This window comes from Sciurus vulgaris (assembly GCF_902686455.1).
Source record: "Sciurus vulgaris genome assembly, chromosome: 6".
Classification (NCBI taxonomy): domain Eukaryota; kingdom Metazoa; phylum Chordata; class Mammalia; order Rodentia; family Sciuridae; genus Sciurus; species Sciurus vulgaris.
In genome coordinates this window covers 19,868,773-19,889,392 of record NC_136466.1, presented here as the reverse complement: position 1 = coordinate 19,889,392, position 20,620 = coordinate 19,868,773, and the positions used below count along the sequence as shown (strand labels likewise).

The 20,620-nt window shown below is 50.4% G+C and overlaps 1 protein-coding gene across 1 annotated transcript in view; it reads right to left on the bottom strand.

Moving 5' to 3' along the window:
* CCNJL (cyclin J like) overlaps window positions 1-20,620 on the bottom strand; it is a 52,184-nt gene that overhangs the window by 12,266 nt on the left and 19,298 nt on the right. The window contains 1 exon segment of the mRNA XM_079143839.1: window positions 13,477-13,690. Within this exon segment, the coding sequence (XP_078999965.1) occupies window positions 13,477-13,690 (214 nt within the window).

Sequence of the window (20,620 nt, the reverse complement as noted above, 5' to 3'; positions counted from 1 at the left end):
TAAACCCAGGCTCCGAGAGGAGAAAAAAGTTACTTGGCTAAAGAGAAGCAGGTTTAAAGCAAAAGCTGGCTTCTGTCTTCCTAAAGAAATGCAGTACCTTTAAAAACTGGCAAAGCTACTGCTCCCCAGGAATGGTCACTCTCCTTCTTAGACACGCCTACCACAATTTGAGCAGGAACTGGGACCTCGGGCTACCCTGTGTGGCTGCAGCAGCCCCTGCCCTACCATGCACACGCTGGTGAGGCTGATGGCGAGGCTGGCCAGACAGATAACGAGTTGCCCCAATGGTGTCTAGCCCTTGCCTAGCACCCAGGTAGAGCCTGATGTCTCCCCAGGCAAAGGTGCCAGGCAGCGGAGGTGGCCGGGACCCAAGAGAAATGAGGAAGACTTGAACTCGGGAGTTCACAGACACTGAGCCACATTCCCCGTCCTTTTTTAATTTTTAATTTTGAGACAGGGTCTTGCTAAGTTACTTAGGACCTTGCTAAGTTGCTGAGGCTGGCTTTGAAGTCTCGATCCGCCCCTGCTTCTGCCTCCGGGATTACAGGCGTGCACCACCACACCTGACTTCTAAAGTCCTATTTGTTGGGTATAAATGAACTGAAAGCGTACAGCGTTATGACCAGTGCCACAAGGCATTTCCTTACAGGTTCTGAAAACGGGGTGGGTAGAAATAAGTCCAACGAATAGTTCTCCCACCTTTAACTCAATCTCACTGACCAGACTGGACTGGATGCCCAGAGTGAACACTACAATTGCTCCAACCTCCTTTCCCAGAGCTGTGACCTTGAACTTCAACCCTCTTGCTGGTGTTTACAAGACTCAGAGGCTGAAGGGAGTGTTGGCTCTGGGGCCCAGATGCCCCCCACCTTGCTGTGGGTGGGACTTTACCCAGGTCACTCGGCTGGTCAAGAAGACAGAGAGAATCCACACAGTAGGGAAAGCAAGGGGCATCTACATTTGACTCTCTGCTGCATTCAGGCCAGACACATAACAGGCACCAAAACCAGGACAATGGAGCTACCCTTGATTCACAGCAGGGGTGAGGTGGAGCCTCGAAGGCTGGGCTGGTCCTGACCTTAGCAGGCACTCTCTCAATTGATTCTGGGAACAACATTGGGAGGCTGGGGTGTTCCCCATGTGAAAAGGGAAGCCCAGAAAGATCAAGCAAGTTGCCCCAATCACCCAGGTCCTAAGAGACAAAGGAGAAATAAGTCTGGCTGTCTGCTCCCTGACGGGAGGGTGTGCATCTGTCGTGAAGAACACTAGGGCACAGTATTTGGCACAAGGCATATATACATTCATCATATATGTATATGTGTGTGTGTGTGTGTTTATATATATATATATATATATATATATTTTTTTTTTTTTTTTAACTGGGTGTTGATCCAGGGGTGCTAAGTAATGTTCCACTCCATTTTTCTCCCCCTTTTTCTTGAGACAGGGTCTTGCTAAGTTGCCCAGGTTGGCCTCCAACTTGCAATCCTTCTCCTCCAGCCTCTTGAGTTGCTGGGATTACAGGCGTGTGCCAGCACGCGCATGGTTTGCTTGTTTTTCCTTGTCCTGGGAATTGAACCCATGGCTTTGCACGCTAGGCAAGTGTTCTACCACTAAGCGACATCCTCAGCCCCGATTTTTAAAATTAATAAATAAATGATTCCCAAGTTCAGGGCTTTCTATGCCCAAAGCATGAAACCTCACAGAGTCTCAAGGCAATCCCAGTTCCCAGGAACCTCTCTCTGTGGCTGCAGGAATTCCCAGGGATGTGGGTGTCCAGCTAGCTGCAGCCACTCCCCACCTAAACACCCTGTTCTGTGCAAGCACTCTCTATGCTAATTAGCAATTTAATTCCAGAGCTTTCTACTACAGATCTGTATGATTAACAGGACTTAAATGCCTCTCCCCCACACCTTAAAAAAATATTCTTTGGCTTTTTTTGTAGTTACTGGAAACAAGAAGGATGTTTCCTCTTCTTCCCCAAAGGAGGCTCTGCACAGACATCCGGCAGGCAAGTATCTTTCTAGGAACCAGCAGAGACAGACTGGAATAATTTGGTGGATAAGCCAAGTGAGAGGACAGCTGAGAGACCCCTGAGGACAGCATCCTCCGCAGAGGCAATTTTAATTCTGCAATGCAGAAGACACAGCACACTCTAGGGATCCCGGCTCAGCCACTTACTGGCCCTACTGTCTGGGGCACGTCTCGACTTCTTGGGGCTGCGCTTCCTCATCTGTGACATGGGGATGACAGAAGCAAACTGGTGAAGTTGACATGACAGCTTAGTGCCTAAAACGGTGCCCTTTCCAAACGGTGCTTAATTCAGGACCAACCCTGTAATCCCAGATGCAGGTTTCTGGGTGGAATTTGATGAAGGGGAGAAAGTCAGGGACAAAGCAAAAAACCCCCCTCCCTCTTTAAGACAGCGCTACGGTGGTCATGGGGGGGTTTCTGGACCATGGGGCCTGCGGAGTAGGTAGCAGCTTCCCCACGGTTCCTAAGGACCTGCTCCAGCTGCCTCCAAGATCTTCGGTCCCCCTGGGGATTTTGAGATAAGGACATGCTGGAAAAAGGAGACCCCAGGACCAGTCAAATCAGGCTTCAGAGACCCCTCCTGGGGTGAAGGTGGAAGCCCACCTGGCTGAGCTGCCTTCCTGCCTTGGGAAACAAAGAAAAACTGCCTTCCCCTCTGCTTCCTTTCTCAGGAGCGAAGCTGTCCTGTGCAGGGCTGGCTCCCCAGCTCTGGCATGGAGCAGGCCTGGATAAATAACGAATGGGTGGGTGGCTGCCGGGACGGACGGGCGGATGAGGGCAAGCACAGCTCTGACAGGCAGGATCCGTTCTCGGCTCCAATTTTAGAAACAGAGATGAGAGGTGAGATTGTGGGTGGCTGTTTTCTTCAGGGAGCAAGTTGTGGAAATGGAATGTCCCCATCAGAGAAGGCATTCCGCCAGCTGGGTCACACGCGGGCTTCCCCTCTAGCTTTTGAGGACTTCCTTGTCTCAGGATGAAGAAACCGGCGCGATGACTTCACACAGTGGCTTCAGCCAACCCGTGATTCCTCTGTGCTCCACTTTGTAAGTGACCCGGATAATTTCACTGGCTGTCTGAAATAGGGGCCTGGGAGACGGGGGCCACTTCCACGTGCATGGTGGCATCGTGCATGGAGGAAGGTCAGGGCTCACCAAGTTCCTGGGTCATTGCTGGGCAGAGTGCTCCTCCTCTACTCCCCAGGGGCGGCCTCCAGACCAGGTCTGCAGGGCTGCCGGCTACAGGAAGAGCAGAGTGAATTCTCCTGGCTGCAGGGTCAAAAGTGTGACACCAGCGTCCCCGGTTCCAACTTCTGCTGGAAGCAGGCAGAAGGAAGAGGAGAGGCAACTTGGCCACTGCTCTCTAGGTTAGGAGGACAGTCACTTCCAGACAGGAAACCGGGTCCTGAGGGCTGAGCCTTTCATCCAGTCAGACAATCTGCAGATCTGAAGCTCAGAAAGCTGCGAACCTAGGGGCCTCCCGGTAGGGTCTTCATTTGCTGGCCTGAGCCTTCCTGGTATGGCAGGGGAGGAGGGCATCTGACTGAAGGATAAAGGCCACTGCACAGTGAGCCACCAAGTTATCACCAAGTTGACCAGCTGGCTAACCATCCTGTCCAGGCCACTCTAGCTGGGCGTTTTAGGCCAGTTACCTGTTTTCCAGGCCTCAGTTTTGCTCCCTGTGAGTTGCAAAAAATAACACTTCCTATTTCATGGGATTGTTTTGAGATTAAATGAGTAAACATGTGTCAAAACAAAACAAAATAAAACACTGCCTGACATCTGAACACTCAATAAACCTTAGCTGTTTTACTTTATCACAGGGGCTAGGATTTACCCTTCACCCCGAATTCTAATTACAGGGAGAAATGTAGTGAGATTACAAATGACCTTATATATTTATTTTTTAATCTTCTAATTTTCTACAAGAAACAAATACCACTGTCCCACAGAGGCCGGGGGCGGGGGGGAGAGGGGGACTCTTTTAAAAAGTCTTCAGAAGGCAAAACACTGCTGATAGAAACTTAGAAGCCAGAACTGGCAGAAGAATTGTCAGAGAAGGTTCCAGAATGCAGGTCTGCTACGATCCAAGAATATCTCAGTTATGAACCTACTTTTACAAGTGCCCACAAGTCAGAAGGCGTTGGAGTTTCCTAGAAGAGCCAAACCCCACTATGTCGGTGACAAAAAAGAGACTTTTCCTGTCTAGACACTGAAATACTTGTAATTAAAATTAAGATGCAGGAGATGGGAGAGGCAACACATGTTCCCTGAAGAGTCTTGAAATCCAGGCGAACACACCAGACACGGAAATAATCTCTGATCTCAGCAGCAAGGTGCAGGGATGCAAAGGACTGCTAGATTTCCTTCGAGTCTGAAACTGGTTTCAAAACCAACTGAAACAACCAACCACACTGACTATGTGGGTGACGGGGGCTGGGGAAGGGTGACCGCTGAGACCAGGGTCACTCCCCAATCTAGTGAGCGCTCCACCCCATGAACCTGAGCATCCTAGGCAAGGCAAGCAAAAGCTCTATTCCAGGGGGTTTTTCCAGGAAGCAAGGAGTCTGATGAAGGAGGCCCCAGGACTTCAGCACGAGCAGAGAATGGGGGGGTGGGGTGCTGCTCAGTGGGAGATTCAGTGCTTCGTGTGTGTATGGCTCCCGGTTCAGTACCCAGGACCCCAAACAAGAACAAAACCAAACCAATCCAGGAGGACAGGCATAATAATTCTGGCCCCAATGGTACAAAATGTGCTGGAAGACACAGACATTCACGGTAAGAACCCCTAACTGATAGTCCAGCTCAGACAGCACAGAGGGCAGGGGGCACCTGACATCAGTGTCCCTGTCATTTCCTAACCTTCCTGCTAACCTGCTAACCGCGTGAGCCAGTTTTCCTAAGGGCAAGGACACCTGCGTGTTCTTAGAAGGGCCACTGGCTTGTCCTCAGCAAGCTCCCAGGGACCTGCTGGTAACATCAGGCTTGAGGCTGTGTCTTCGAGAGGTGCGTTCAGATCTTAAGGAGCTTGAGGATGGGGGCTCCATCTATTTCATGCCCCACTGTCCCAGCAACACCCAGCATAGGCTGGGCGCGTAGCAGGTACATCTGTGGGGAAGGGACCATCTGCATTGACAGGGGCTGTGGACACACCTACCATTCACCACAGTCTCCCCAGAGCTGACAGTGTCCCTAACACAGCAGAGGTCAAATCAATGGTTCTTGAGCGATTTCCCTGTGTGAGGTCAGGGGCTCCTGAACACTGCATGTTCACTTAACTCATGCAGTCTGAAATCCAAGGCCCCTGCAAAAACAAAAATAAAGACACCCCCTGCCCCTGCCACCTAACACTCAGAACCCAGAGTCCCAGGTCCCCAGAAGCAGGTCTGGTTCTAGACTTGTGGAGGCAGATAGTACAGTATGAGTTTCCGGCCCAGCCAGCTGTCTGACAGGCAGTTCACACAAAATCCCTCCCCCGAAATAGCTCTAAGCCTGCCAGTCTGCAGAGATGGGAACAGGAAATGGAAAATCACCATGTCCTCGGCTCACTGTGCTGTGACATTCGTGCCATTCCGGGATCTGCTCAGCACGGCCTTCATTAAACAGACCACCCTCCCCAGTGTGCCCTGTGCTGGACAGACTCCCACCGAATATGCCACCGATTATAAAAAGCACCACAAATGCTGGAGCGATGTTTTTCAGGGGAAAACTATTGTCATGTGAAGTGCACACATCAAATGTAAGCCCCACCCTGCTTCCTGAAATGCTTAACCATGTACAAGTGCTCTCCGAGGCAGAGCGGAAATGTGGCCACTCCTAGCCACTGTTGTGCCAGTGCACCAGAAGATACGCCATCATCCCCTGCATGGGGGCTGCTGGGTTTCCTTGCGGATTTGGGTTCAATTCTGGCAAGAAATCTCAGGCTTTGTCTGAGATACATCCCCGGAAGAGATCACCTGAAAAAGTCGCTCCCTTTGCCTGTGCTGCCTACAATCTGACCCTGGAGCCATCTAGAGCATTCCTGGCTTTGTGGGGAGCAACAGAGCTTAACCCCCTCTTCCCCCAACCTCCCTAGGCAGAAAGCAGCACAACAGTTCATCCTTGTCTACCACCAGGGATTAAGACCGCTTTCAAGATTCCAAAATCTTCAATAAAATCTCCAAGAGGGTCAGCCCATCCTGCCTCTGCTTTGCTGTCAAAGAAGTAGCTCTGCAGAAGCAGTGGTTGCCAAGTAATCAAAGTAGGATTTGGGGTGCGGGGGCGCTGGAGGGAGTTATGGAGAGGTGCAGGGGAAGTAAGGGGAGTGGAAGTGGTTTCCCAGGAAAAAGACAAGCCTCTCCTAGAATCTCCAGAGGCACCTGGAATCTCCATTGCACCTGGCAGGCAGTAGCTTTTTTTATATGGAGTCTGCCCTAAGAGATGAGGCTACTGATTTCTGACTTAAGAAGCCCTCAGTGCAACTGGTTCGGAGCCACTCCTTGTCTGTGCATGGTGGACAGGGCAAGGCATGCATGTGGACTGCAGATGCACTGACCACTGGAAGCAGAGGACAGGCCACCAGTGGACCTTGGTGGTTGCTGAGGCTCCCCACCGAGTTCAGTTCCATTTAAACAGAGGGATCTCATTAGCTCTTCTGTGGAGTTAAAACCTCTGCCAGGCAAGGAAGCACCACCTACCAAAGTCTTGACCACACGGGCTCTGAGCACATCACTCCCACCTCTGGGAATCCATCCTGCGGACAGACTCGGGTGAGTGTGCAGAGATACAGGGAGACATGCAGGGCTGTCATGCTGTGGGTAGCAGGGGAAGAAGTGGGCAGCGATGGAAGGGTCCATGGGTAGAGGAATCATTAAATAAGCAACAGTGTTTACAGTACGGGGGACGCTGCAGTAATAAAACAGGTGAAGTGTATCCACATGCGCTGAGGTACTGTTAATAAAAAAAAGCACCCTCACTCCTAAGCACTTAGGTACATTTACACTAATGGTTTGTAATTCATGGTTTTCTATTCTAGAAAGTCACCTTGAGCCATAGATTAGTGAACACTGACCCACGGCTCCTAGAAGATACAGGGTTAGGTACTTGTGAGCATCTGATGGCAATGTTCTGTCAACTGAGCAATACGTAACTCAGAAATTGCATGTGTCTTTTAACGTACTATATACTGTTGGTTCATCAGCACTGAATTTGTGGCAAAAAGCACTACAGCTCATGTCTGAGCGGCACTTATCCAACACACACGTATTTTCCCTCCAAGGCACATCAAAGCCTTCTTGAGCTTAGGATGCTAGACAGCACTCAGCGATGCTTGGGGGCCACTTGAAAAAGCAAACCATCGACAAAAAATACAAAACTAAAGAAAACGGGGCACTAAGTAGGACACGAAAAGAATACCTGTTTACAGTTTGAGAGCTAAAAGAACAAGAGCTGAGCTTGGTAGCACATGCCGGTAATCCCAGTGGCTCAGGAGGCTGAGGCAGGAGGATGAGAGTTCAAAGCCAGCCTCTGCAACTTAGCGAGGCCCTAAGCAACTCAGCGAGACCCTGTCCCAAAATAAAATACAAAAAAGGGGGCTTGGGATATGGCTCAGTGGTTAAGTGCCTCTGGGTTCAATTCCCACTACCAAAAAAGAAAAGAAAAAAGAACACTGAAAGCTAAAAGATAAAGGCAGAACTCTGCCCTGCTCCATCTTGGTGGGCACGACACATGGAGGGCAACTCCAAATTTTTTTGCTGCTCTGCCCATGTCCATGGACAACCGCAAAAGCAGAGGCGCTGATTTTAAGTTTATACCCAAAGGACTTAAAACAATTTTAACGAGGGGCTAGGAGCGCAGTTCAGTGGTACAGTACTTGCCTGGCAGGTGTGAATCCCTGGTTTCAATCTCCAGCACGGCAAAAGAATTTTTTTATCAAGTGGGCAAATTTAAAGTACAGAATCAGTTAGAAGGATTGCCTATATGTTAGTATATGCACAGAACATTTCTAGAAAAATATATTAGAACAATTTTGGAAAAAAGAGACAGAAACTGTTCCCAGAAGTTACCTCTGTAGTGTGGGATGGGAAACAGACATTTTTTTGTTTTGTTCTTGAGATCTCACTTTACAAATGAGCATTCAATTTCTCTCTCTCTCTCTCTCTCTCTCTCTCTCTCTCTCTCTCTCTCTCTCTCCCCCCCCCCCCCTCCCTCTCTCTTTTTCTTTCTTTCTTCACAAATCTACAGACAGGAGGTGGGCTTCCACAGGTGAGCTCAGTGCAGCGTAACAGACTCTGTGGGCTAAGGGATCCTGCCCTGCAGGAAGGCCAGTGTCCACAGAGGGGGTCCTTTCCCGGCATAGAGTACACACGAAAATCCTCCCACTTGACACTTCTCTCTCCTGGGGAGGAGGATGGGGGCTGGGATGAAGGTCAAAACCGAATTCAATCTCATCCACAAAAACGAGAAGTCAGAACTTTACCCTGAGGAACAGATGGATCTGCCACCCCATCTGGCACTGAATTTCAGCCCAGAAGCCGTCAGCCAGGGCCTGGACAGGCTGCTGCTGCTCCAGAGCTAACGACTCAGCAATAACAGGTCCTGTTTTCCCAGGGCCTGGGTGGGGTCCAGAGGTGACAATGAGAGAAAGCTCAAAGTGTTAGAGAACCAGGGTGAGGTTGGGGAAAGAAGAATGGAGAAGGAAGAGCGGGAATCTGGCCGGTCTGCTCCCTGGGAGGCTGACATGGGTGCGATCCACGAGGCATTTACCCCTCACAACGAAAATAGGCTTATTTTCTCAACAAGGAAAACATGTCTGTAGGTCTAGGTCTGCAAGCTGTGGGTGGGACTGTGAGCACAGGACAGAAATCACTTTCTTACACTCGGTATTTCTATAGCTTTTGAGTTTTCACAATAAAAACGCACCCCGTGTCTCACGTCGTGATAACTAGGTCTTCCATTTAACGCCATGCTCCCCAGGGATAAGGCTACTCCTGCCTTTCTGGCTTTCTCTCCTGCCATCCCTCTTTCTGCAGCTGCTCTGGGGCTAAGGACTAACGATCCTAGTCACCTCTGAGCAGTCACCACCAAAAACACAATGACGAGTTCTCTCTAAAAAGTAAACACAGAGTTACCCTATGACCTTCAGCCTGTTAGCTGTATACCCCCCCAAAAATGGAAGGCAAGTGATCAAATACACCTGGCCCCTGAATACTGACAGCAGGATGAGTCACTGTAGCCCAAAGGTGAAAACGACCCAAATATCCATCAACGGGTGACTGGATAAGCAACCTGTGGCACAGACAGTGGAATATTATTGAGCCTTAAAAAGGAACCAAGTGCTGATGGGTGGCATGACAGGGGCTGACCTGGCAAACACCATGTGATCCCTTCAGGTGAAAGAGTGGACAGAAAGCCAGAAAGCAAATCACAGCACCAGGGCTGGAGGAAGGAAGGAGTGTGCAGGGACTGGTTAACTAGCACGAGGATGTCTTTGAAGGTGATGAGGATGATCTGGAACTAGACCAAATGGTGACTGCACACTATCAGCGTGCGTGCACTAACTGCCACCGAAGTGCATACTTAAAATAGATAAAATGTCATAGCTTAGGTCACAGTATGAATTTTTCCTTGATCGAAAAGAAAGGAGCAAAACTCCTAAACTGCATGACCTTGGGCAAGTTACCCAGCCTCTCTGGACCTAAAAGTGGGGCAGATCACAGTATGACCAGGTAGGCTGGTGGGAGGACTCTGTGTGGTGTACCAAGTGCCTGGCACCGGGCAGGTGCATAGAAAGGGGCCCTTCTGGGATGAAGAATCCCATGATAACTTTGTCGGTGCAGGGGATGGAAACCGGGGCCTCAGGCATGCTAGGCAAGCACTCTACCCCTGAGCACTGAGCCACACCCCAGCCCTTTTTTTTGCGGTGCTGGGGATTGAACCCAGGGCCTTATGCTTGCGAGGCAGGCACTCTACCAACTGAGCTATCTCCCCAGCCCCACCCCAGCCCTTTTTATTTTTTATTTTGAAGTTGGGGTGTCTTGCTCTGTGGCTGAGGCTGGTCTTGACCTTGTCATCCTCCTGCCTTAGCTTCTGGAGCTGCTGGGATTACAGGGGGGACCATCATGTCTGGCTGTGATGACAGTCTTATGGTGTACTGCCAGAGCTGCCTCACAGGAAATCGTGGGGTGTCCAGGTTGTCAAATTATCCATTTTCTTTGTGGTGCTGAGGATTGAATCCCGGGCCTGTGCACATCAGCTACATCCCCAGCCCTTAAATTATCCTTTCAATTAAACTACGAGAACAACAAAAAGACAGACGGGGGGGGGGGGGGAATGTATAAGATGAAGATTTGAAGCACGTTCATATCTATACTCTATTTACATTAAAATTCTATCAGGGTGGGAGATGCCATGAACTCAGGCAGAGACAAGAGGGCGGCTCTGCCACATGACCTCTGGGGAAGGACTCCCTTTCCACCAGCTTCTGCAGGCCTGCAGGCCTGGATCCTTGCCTGATCCCCATTTTACCGGGCTGCAGGGGCTGTGCACAGGCAAGAAAGTCCCGCCTGAGCAAAGGCCCCCCTTATCTGGAAGCAGCTTTGCAAACCTGAAAACAGACAGGTGGGGGTAAGAATCTAGCTCCTCTTATCTCAGAATAATTTGGGACCAAATTAGCACCACTCCAAACTTCCTGAGGCAAGGTGACCCCCTGTGGCTGACAGTCTTCCTGGGGAGGGAGGGAGGAGTGAATAGGATTTCAGGCTGCCATGGAAACTTTTCTTTCCTGGGGCCTCCGGAGCATATGGCAGGTGTCCTGAAAAATCCGTTCCTGCCACCCACCCAGGCTGGCTGTCGCCTGCAGACATGTGGGTGGGGGCGTCTGCCTCCCCATCTGAACGGCCCCCTCCCTCTGCCAGGGCTACGCACAAAGGAGTCTCCGGTGTGCAGTGTGCGCCTCACGTCCCAGCTCCCAGACAGTCTGCTGGCTGGGGAAATGTTAAGTCCGCCATGGGAATGTAAGTAAGTCCCCTGCCTGCAGCAGACCTCAGATCACAGACAACAAGAGGCCAAAGGCCACAGCGCAGATTTCCCCTGCGGCTCCTGAAATGCGATGCGCATTCGGCCCTCTGCTGACAGGGGCGTCTTGCAAGCCCTGCATCTCTTCCCAAGACGAAAGGATGCTGGCGTGCTGGTTTGGGACTTTCCAGTAGGAAACAGGCTGGACTCCCAGCAAGACTGGCTGGGAATGAAAAAGCACAAATTTGGGAGTGTTAAACCTGAAGCAGCCAAAGGGATTAAAACCAGCAGCAGGTAGGTCCCAGGGAGGAAAAGCAGACAGCACTGGACACTCTGAAGCTGTGTGTCTCCAGCTGGTGATGGTGCCTGGGGGGGCCTGTGGCAGTGTGCCAGGAACGACAAAGCCACCGCAGAGAATAGGTGCCGGCCTCCTCAGCATCAGCTGGGAAACCTGCAGTGCAACAGGACAATGGCATATCACGGAGGAGAAGGCGACACCTGGTTGAATTTTAAGGATAAACTGTGCAATGCCAAAGAAACACCCTGAGCCATGCCTGCAATCCCAGGCAGAGGCAGGAGGATCATGAGTTCAAAGCCAGCCTCAACAACTTAGGGAGGCTCTAAGCAACTCAGAGAGACCCTGTCTCTAAATAAAATAAAAAATATGGCTGGGGACGCGGCTCAGTGGTTAAGCCCCCCTGGGTTCAATCCCCAGTACCAAAATAAATAAGTAAATAAATAAAAAACCCAATCGCAGCTGGCTACTTAGAGCCCAAGGTCTACACCACTGCTCTGCATTAAGGGCAACCTAGAGAAGTGCGGACCCTCTGTCTGGAAGGAGCCATTAATTTTATTTATTCCACAAATGATTCCATGAGGTCCTACTATGTGCCAAGCTCTGAAATTCAAGGGATGAAGTGGGCAGTGGGTGTTAGTTCACAGCACCCGAGGCGCGGGTCTGTCATCAGACATGACCTATCCAGGGCGGTGGGGAAAGGGTTCCACAGGGATGAGGGGCCTGGACCAGAAGGATAAAGGGAATGAGAAGCAATCCAGGTGGAGGGAACAGCATGTGCAAAATTCTTAACAGAATGGGGACTGGTCAGTGTGGCCAGAACCCAGCAGTGAGGAGCAGAAAGGTCAGAGAGACCAGAACCTGAGGGGTGGTCTTCATCCTAAGACTCCTGGTAACCACGGGTGATTTCAAGTGGCAGGTGGCACGGCAAACCTGCATTCTCAGGATATTGTTCAAGCAGCAGCATATTAATATAGTAATCCCTCTGGAGGCAGACAGATGGTCAAAGCCACACTGTGTTTTTGGTGAGGCCTTGTTGGAAGGTGCAAATCCCAAGAGGGCCATGCTCACTCAGGCCTGGTGACTATATAACAGGTCCTGCTTAGGTCCAGATCAAGCAGTCACATTTAAAACAATTTTTTTTTTATTTTTACAGACTGCATTTTGATTTACTTTACACAAATGGGGTACAACTCTTCATTTTTATGGTTGTACACAATGTAGATTCATACCATTCATGTAACCATACATGTACATAGGGTAATGATGTCTGTCTCATTCCACCATCTTGCATACCCCAAATGGATAAAGAAACTGTGGTATATACACACAGTGGAATATTATTCAGCCATAAAGAAGAATAAAATTATGGCATTTGCAGGTAAATGGACAGAATTGGAGAATATCATGCTAAGTGAAATAAGCCAATCCCAAAAAACCAAAGGCCAAATATTTTCTCTGATAAGTGGATTATGATACATAATTGGGGTGGGAGGTAAGAGAAGAAAGCAGTCACATTTTTAAGTACTTCTAAGAACAGTGGTTGCTGGGGTTCCCTCCCAGCACATTCAGAACTCCATGTCGAGAAACAGGAGCCACAGCCTGAGGTTAGGAGCACAATTCTAACATCATGCAGATCTGGCTTCGAATCGTGCCTACCCTATACTAGTGGGGTAACCCAAAGCAAGTTTCTTTTTTGGTGCCGGGGATTGAACCGAGGGGCACTTAGCCACTGAGTCACATCCCCAGCCCTTTTTATGTTTTATTCTGAGACAGAACCTGGCCGAGTTGCTGAGGCTGGCTTTGAACTCATGTTCCTCCTGCCTCAGCCTCCTGAGCTGCTGGGATAACAGGCGTGTGCCGCTGAATTCAGCTCCAAAGCAAGTTTCTTAACATCTCCGGGCCTTGGTAAAGCGGGGTAGTAAGAGTATCTGTCTCCTAGGGTGCTGTGTGGATTCATTAAGATCAAATTGCTAAAATTCTTATCACTTAATGTGGTGCCTTATAGACCCTAAAAACCATCGCCGATTATTAATACAGCTCACACCCAGCTACGGATGCACACAGAAGATGCTCGGAGACGGCGGGAGTGTGAAGCGGAGCAGCAGGGTCGCTGAGGGGCAGAGACAGCACAGGAGGAGGCCAGGTTCCACTTACTTGCAAGCAGGAGGCAGGAGACGGCCACAGTGTACAGCTGCTTGGAGGTGGTGACATTGTAGCGATCCGTGAAGTGGTCCAGCAGGTAGATGGCCAGGTGCCGGGCCGCAGGGCAGAGCTGGCAGTGGCTGCTCAGCAGGGTCAGGATGTCCACGAAGAACCGGCGGCTCTTCAGGAGCGGGGAGTGGGCTCGGAAGGCGGGAAGCTTTAGCTCCTGCAGGACAGGTGGGACAGGTGGGGGTCAAGGCTGCTTGTCAACCTCAGAGACCTCGGGGCCAGCTGCCGAGCGGCCAGGGTGGTGCGTCCCTCCATCCCCTCGTTCCATCTGCCTCAGGTCTCAGGCTGGCAGCCCCTCTGTCCCAGAATGCTGGACAGCCTCCTCTGTCTCCCTAAGGACACACCGAGTATCAGTAACTACACGATGGCAGCAGCAGCCCATCATTCCCGGGGGGAAAGGCTTTGCTGGCCAAGACACACAGGCAGGAAAGAAAGACGGCCTCGAGGCCAGATGCCCGTGCCGGATTTGGGTTCCACTGCTCAGCCAAGCCGTTAAGACTCTGGTCACCTGCCTTCCCCTTGGTTCCCACCTCAATCCCTGAAGATTAAATGAAAAAGATAATATGCAAAATGTCCAGCTCACATTGACCTCTGGTGGGCCACAGCTCATTCCTTCTGTGGGGAGGATCATGAGGCAGAGTTTTGAAAACAAACAACCACAACAACAAAGCCTAGGCAGAGCTGGGGAGGAACTCTGGAGCGGCCCAGCTCCGACTCACTGGTTGCCGACTTCTGCCTTCACTCTCCATGCGCACGCTTCTTTACAAAAGTAAGTTCCAGACTCACGATCGCACCACCGGGGAGGTGCCCCCTGCTTTGCAATCAGCACACCACCACGTTATCTGAATTTGTATGTCTAACACAAGGAAAGCCAGCCAAAGACAGAGCAAAACAACAAAGATCTATACGTCAGGAAAAAATTTTTATGTGTGTACCATATTTAACATTTAACTAAGCAGATTAGACAATTTGTTTAGGAAATGTCTTAGCGGTATTTTGTCAAGAGAAAAAGTAAAAAGAAGCAAAACCGAAGGAAAATGGGAAAGAAGTTCACAGGAAAGGGATTATGAGAGCTCACTCATGGCAGGTTCGTGGGGGATGGCACTGAAACAAATCCGTGTCCCCTCCCTCCTTTCCTCTTGTGGTGCTGGGGATGAACCCAGGGCCTTGCACATGCTGGGCAAGCACTCTACCACTGAGTTACACCCCCGAGTCTTATAATGCCTGTCTTAATCCTTTACTCAATCAACCAAAGACGTGGACCAGAAAGAGGTGTGTGTCCATCCATTCCACACAGAGATTCATTCATTTTCCTCCGTACGGATCAAGTGCCTTCCAAACACCAGGCATTATTCTAGGCGCTGCATCTGCAATAAGGCAGATACAGACCCAAGTGTAGGCTCTAAACTATAAAACTCTTAGGAGGAAATCTTCATGATGTTAGATACGATACCAAAAACTGAAGGCACAAGAGAAAAACACGTAAGTTGGATTTCAAAATTAAAAACTTGGGGCTGGGGATGGGATTTGGTGGTACAGCGCTTGCCTAACACATGCAAGGCCCTGGGTTCCCTCCTCGGCACTGCAAAAAAAATATGCAGCTAGTGAGCACATATCAAAAGACACTCAATATCACTTATCATTAGAGAAATGAAAAGGAACACCAAAATCAGATACTACCTCACACCCACGGGGATGGCTGCTAAAAAAAAAAAATCGTAACTCAAAGTGCTGGTGAGAATATGGGGCAAATAGGAAGCCCCAGAGACCACGGGTGGGAAAGCGAAGGGTGTAGCCACTGTGAGAAAGAGTTTGGCAGGCCCTCAAAATATCAGATGGAGTTATCACATGACCCAGCAATCCCAGTCCTTGATTTATACCCAGGAGAAAGGAAAACCCGTGGCTGTACAGAGACTGGAACATGAATATTCACAGTGGCATGATTCATGACAGCCCCCAAGCGGGAGCAACCCAAATGTCCATCAACTGATTATCAAAGAGATTAACAAGTGTGGCACAGCCGTGCAATGGACTCCCACACAGGTCACACAGGGATGAACCCTGCGGTACGAGCTAGCCATCAAAGGCCACATGCTATGTGACTTGATGTACGAGACATGTTCAGAAGCGTCAATCCACGCAAACCGAACGTAGATGAGCGGGGGCCAGGGCCTGGGGGCAGGAGTCCATAGGGATGGGACTTCTCTGCCAAGTGATGAAACTGGTCTGAAATCGGACAATGGAGATGACTGTATAACTCTGTGAATATACTAGCAACTCAACTGCACACTTTAAAAGGCGAGTTTTATGGGACGTGAATGATTCTGTCCCAAGAAAGCTGTTATTAGAAAACACAAGACAGACACACCACCCATGCTCACGCAGCCTATGGTCCAGTAAGAGATGGTCATAAACAATAAGGCAGTTACATAATTCCAACCAGCGAGCAGCGCTAGCAGGAAAGCAGCAGATCGAGAGCCCCCATCTTCCTTGAGGGAGGTGCCTGCCTCGCGCAAGCAAAGCTGGGGTATGGACTTCACACCAAATCCCGCTCTGGCCGGTCCCGAGGCTATGAGGACTCAGCCATCCTCATAGCCTAGGGCCTTGTTCATGAAAGGTGCTCAGAGCCAGAATAAATTACTTCCTCTCCCTGATATTTATAGATGAAGAAACTGAGTTTGAGAAAGTCCCTTAACCCCGAGGCTTTACTGAACTAGGGAAGGATCTGAGACGGAATGTTTGATGTATCCTTTCTTCCAACATCTTCATTTTCAAGTCACGGTATCTTTCATCCCCAGCTTAACTTCTCTGAGGATAAAGACCCCACCATCGTGGTGTGTCCTTCATCTTCACTGACTTGGTGCAGGGCCTCAGGCCTGCCAGGCAAGCACTCTACCACGGAGTCATACCGGCCCCAGCTGATGACCCATGTGGCCCCACCAGAGTTCAAACTCTCTGGGTTCAGGTTCCAGGCCTGCTTTTGCTCATCAGTTTCCCCAGCTTCCCAGCGTGATCAGAACAGTGGGTGCTCAATAACCAGCAGTCGATGGGAAAAGACAGGGAGGGAGGGAGAAGGGAGGGAGGAAGGAGTGAATTGCAGGGGTGGGTACAGATGGCCCTGAGCCTAGAAGGGACTTCAAAGAGGAGAAATGGAGCCAAGTTTTTTTTTTTTTTCTTTTGGTACCAGGGATTGAATCCAGGGGTGCTTAACCACTGAGCCACATCCCCGGCCCTTATTAAAGTTTAGAGACAGGGTCTCGCCGAGTTGCTCAGGGTCTCACTCAGTTATTGAGGCTAGCTTTGAACTTACAATTCTCCTGCCTCAGCCTCTCAAGCTGCTGAGATTACAGGCATGGGCCACCATGCCTGGCTGGAGCCAAGTTTTGAAAAGGACATCTAGGAATTACCTGTGAAGATGCAGGAAGGGAAGTATGCTCAGCAGAAGAAATAGTGTCTGCGAAGTTACACGGGTGACTCATCTGGGGAAACAGGGCGGGTGGAGCAGCCAGGCAGGCAGGGTCTGCCTAGACAAAGCAGGCTGGAAAGGTGGGCTGGCTTCTGGCTTTGGATGCCCTGTAAGATCCTGCCATGAGGTCCTGGGGGCCAAGGAATGGTTTCGACAGGGCCTTGACCTGGCCGGTACAGCCTTGCTTGAGGATCTCTCGGCTAGCCTCCCCCTGAGCCAAGGCCATATAGCAGCCGCAGGGTCTGTGGGTCGACCATTTCCTCCCAACACTGCTCCCGCCCTCCAGCACCCCCCACCAGCATGCTGCTGCTTGGGTATTTCCTCTAAACACAGGGCTCTAAGTCCAGGTCACAGCAGAAGCAACCACAATCACAGATCCTTGCTGTCTGGTAGGCCACAGCTGCTAGAAATCAGTCCTTGCCAAGTGACCTTTGGCTGGACCATGCTACCCCCTCATCAGGGCGGTTCAGGGCCTTGAGACACAAGTTAGATAATGCAACATCCTGACTTCCAGTCCCACTCAACTCATCCGAGCTCAGCACCTTCTAGATTTTTCTTTGTGCCAAGTAGGAGAAGACAGCTCAATGCAGCACAGCACAGTCGTACACATTTCTGGGAAAAGGATCCTTTGCCTTGAGCAGATTCTCAACGAAAGCCATGGATGCATAAAAGAAAAAGTTATGGACTGTCAGAGTAGGCAGGCAACCCCTGTCAAGAAGCAGTGAGCAGGTGAGACTTTCTAGAAAAGGCTTGTCTCAAGGGGGCAGGGTTGTGAAAGCGAGAGCCATCTCCCTGGGATACTCTCTTCCTCCCTGTTTCTACTTGAACCTCAAATATTGGTTTAAATGTCACTTCCTGAGAAGCCTCCCCCGACCTTCCCGTCATCCCTGATCAGGGTCCCCTTATTCTCTCTCCTGGCATGCTGTTCCTCAAGGTCCTCATGTTACTGATTTAAGCGTCTCTCCCTGCTAAAATGCACGCTCCAGAAAGCCTGGGCCAACGGTTTCACCCGCTGTTGCCCAGTGCCTAAAGGTGGCTGGCATAGAGCAGGTGTTTAAAAATGTGTGTTGAGTGAAAAAGAAAGATTACAGGGTTGTCCTTCCCTGTGTCAGGCACTGCCCCAACCCCTGCTTACAGGGAAGCTGAAGGCCACGGGCTGTGGAGTCCAGCAGCTTGGGGCTGGAATCTCAGTTCCACTGTTTGCTAACCTCGGGCATGTGAATTCTGAATGTCAGAGTCCTGAGAAATGGAGAAATGGTGCTGTGAATACGAAGTATTTGGCACTCAGCAAGCAAGAATGGCCCCTCTCTCAAACTCCTGGAAAAACAAACCCCAGGTAAGCAGAGTTTATCTAAGGCCTGGAGCCCTGGTCTCTTTAGCAGGTTCAAAGGAACCCAATTTGAGGAACATGGAACGAAGCTTTCTACCTTGGGATTTTTTTGACAGTTGGGTTGAGACACCTCTGCCAGGAAGGACACCTGCCTATCTCTGCGTCTCCTGCAGAGCCCCCAAACCCAATGGAATTAGTGGCGCGAAGCCTCAGCTTCTTCCTGTCCCTAAGAAAAGGGCGACTCTTTGGCCCAAGAACAACAATGTGGAGCTGCTGTCCTGTTGGTTTGTGTCCAGCTGATTATTTCACTAAACCAATTAGGGGTGGGGAAGGCACTTGTTTCCGGGCTCTGCTCTAAGGCTCTGTACTCCTCCCAAGCCCCCTGGACCTAAGTCTGCTCCAGGGAAGGCCGAGCAGCCCACATGCGGGAGGCCAGTCCCTCTGCCGAGCGGCCTGGGCTCCAGAAACAAAAGGGCAGCCTGCCTAGGGTGGCTCGCAACACTCTCCCTGGGTCAGGCAGCTGCTGGCAGGCAGTTAGCAACCAGCTCGGACAGGAGTTTCGCCGCCACCCGGCTGGGCAGGTGACCTTCCTCTCACCAACAGGCCTCAGGGCTGGAGCAGCATCAGTGTGGCCGGCAGCAGGCTGTGGGGAGAGAGGAGACAAAAGGGACAGAGGGAAGGTTTCCTAACAATGGTCCCTCCCCCACTGCTGCTCTTTATCACCTGAGCTGGACAGGAGAGCTCACCTGCTACAGGTGCATCTAGAGATGAGCAGATGGTGACATGGCACAGATGGTCACGAGTGAGGCCGGTGGGGAGACCTTCTTTATTAAAAAAAAAAAAAAAACCCCTTCTCACGGTAGCTTGTTTATTTTGTGGCACTGGGGATTGAACCCAAGGCCTCGCACATGCTAGGTAAGTGCTCTACTATGAGCTACGAATGACACTAACCCAATCATTTAATTTTTATTCTGGGACCAGGCTTTGCTAAGTTGTCCAGGTTGGCCTCGAACTTGTGACCCTCCTGCCTCGGCCTCTGGAAGAGCTGAGATTTAGGAGTGACCCACCACACTCAGTCACGGTAGTTTGGTTTTTAAAATAATTACTATGGACCAGAAAAAAACAGAAGATAATATACCAAAATGTTCAGGGTAGTTATCTGGTGAGTGGGTGAGAGGTGCTGACATTCTGCACGATTTTCACTTTTTTTTTTGCAGGAGTGCCATGGATTGAACTCAGGGGCACTCGACCACTGAGCCACACCCCCAGCCCTACTTTATATTTTAGAGACAGGGTCTCACTGAGTTGCTTAGCACTTTGCTATTGCTCAGGCTGGTTCTGAACTCGAGATCCTCCTGCCTCAGCCTCCTGAGCTGCTGGGATTACAAATGCGCACCACCGTGCCCAGCACTTTTCTGCTTTTTGATATTGTCTGAATTTAAAAAAAAATCCATATATAACCATTTTATTTCAATAAATAGATTTCCAGTTTAAAAAAAAAAAAGAATTGGACTAGATGCGCACTGCACGGAGGTTCAGCACAGTTTATCCCCAAGGGTTAAGCTTACATCAGCCCTTTAATATTAAAGGCCCATCAAGGCCCCGTCAGAACCTGCTTCATCCTCCAAGGAGGCGAAGCCCAGGCCAACGTCTTCTCCCTGGGTGTTCCTTCTCTCTCTCTCTCTCTCTTTTTGTGGCGGTGCCGGGGATTGAACTCAGGGCCTCACATAGCCTAGGCAAGCACTTTACCACTGAGCCACGTCTACAACCTCTCTCTTTTCAACGAATTATAAATTATAAGTTCACTGATGGATTTTGAAAAGTAGAAGTGCAGAGGGATCCAGAGCGAAGGGCTAAGTTTTATTCAGTACATTTTTCTTAGCGCTGGGGATGGAGCCCGGGGCCTCCGACAAGCTGGGCCAGGGCTGTTCCATGGAGCTCCACCCAGCCCAGCCCAAGGACTGGGCCGCAGCGGGTTCCTCAGATGCTTCCTGATGCGAATGCTCATAAAATGGGGTCACGACCTACAGCTGCTTCCCGATGCCCTCACGATGGCTGCATGGACAGTGTTTTCGGCACTGCCTGGTATTTCACTGCAGTGTTGTACGGTGACCTGGTTTTGGACATCTGGACTGTTTCTCTTCCTTCGGGTCTCTCTCCTCTGAGGCCCCTGTCCACTCTCCTACCCACAGTCAGCAGTTCACCTGCTTCTTCAGTGTCCTCCCTCCCACCCCGCACGATGGGACCTCTCTGAGGCGGGAGACTCGGCTCTGGGCTGCTCTGGGCTCTAT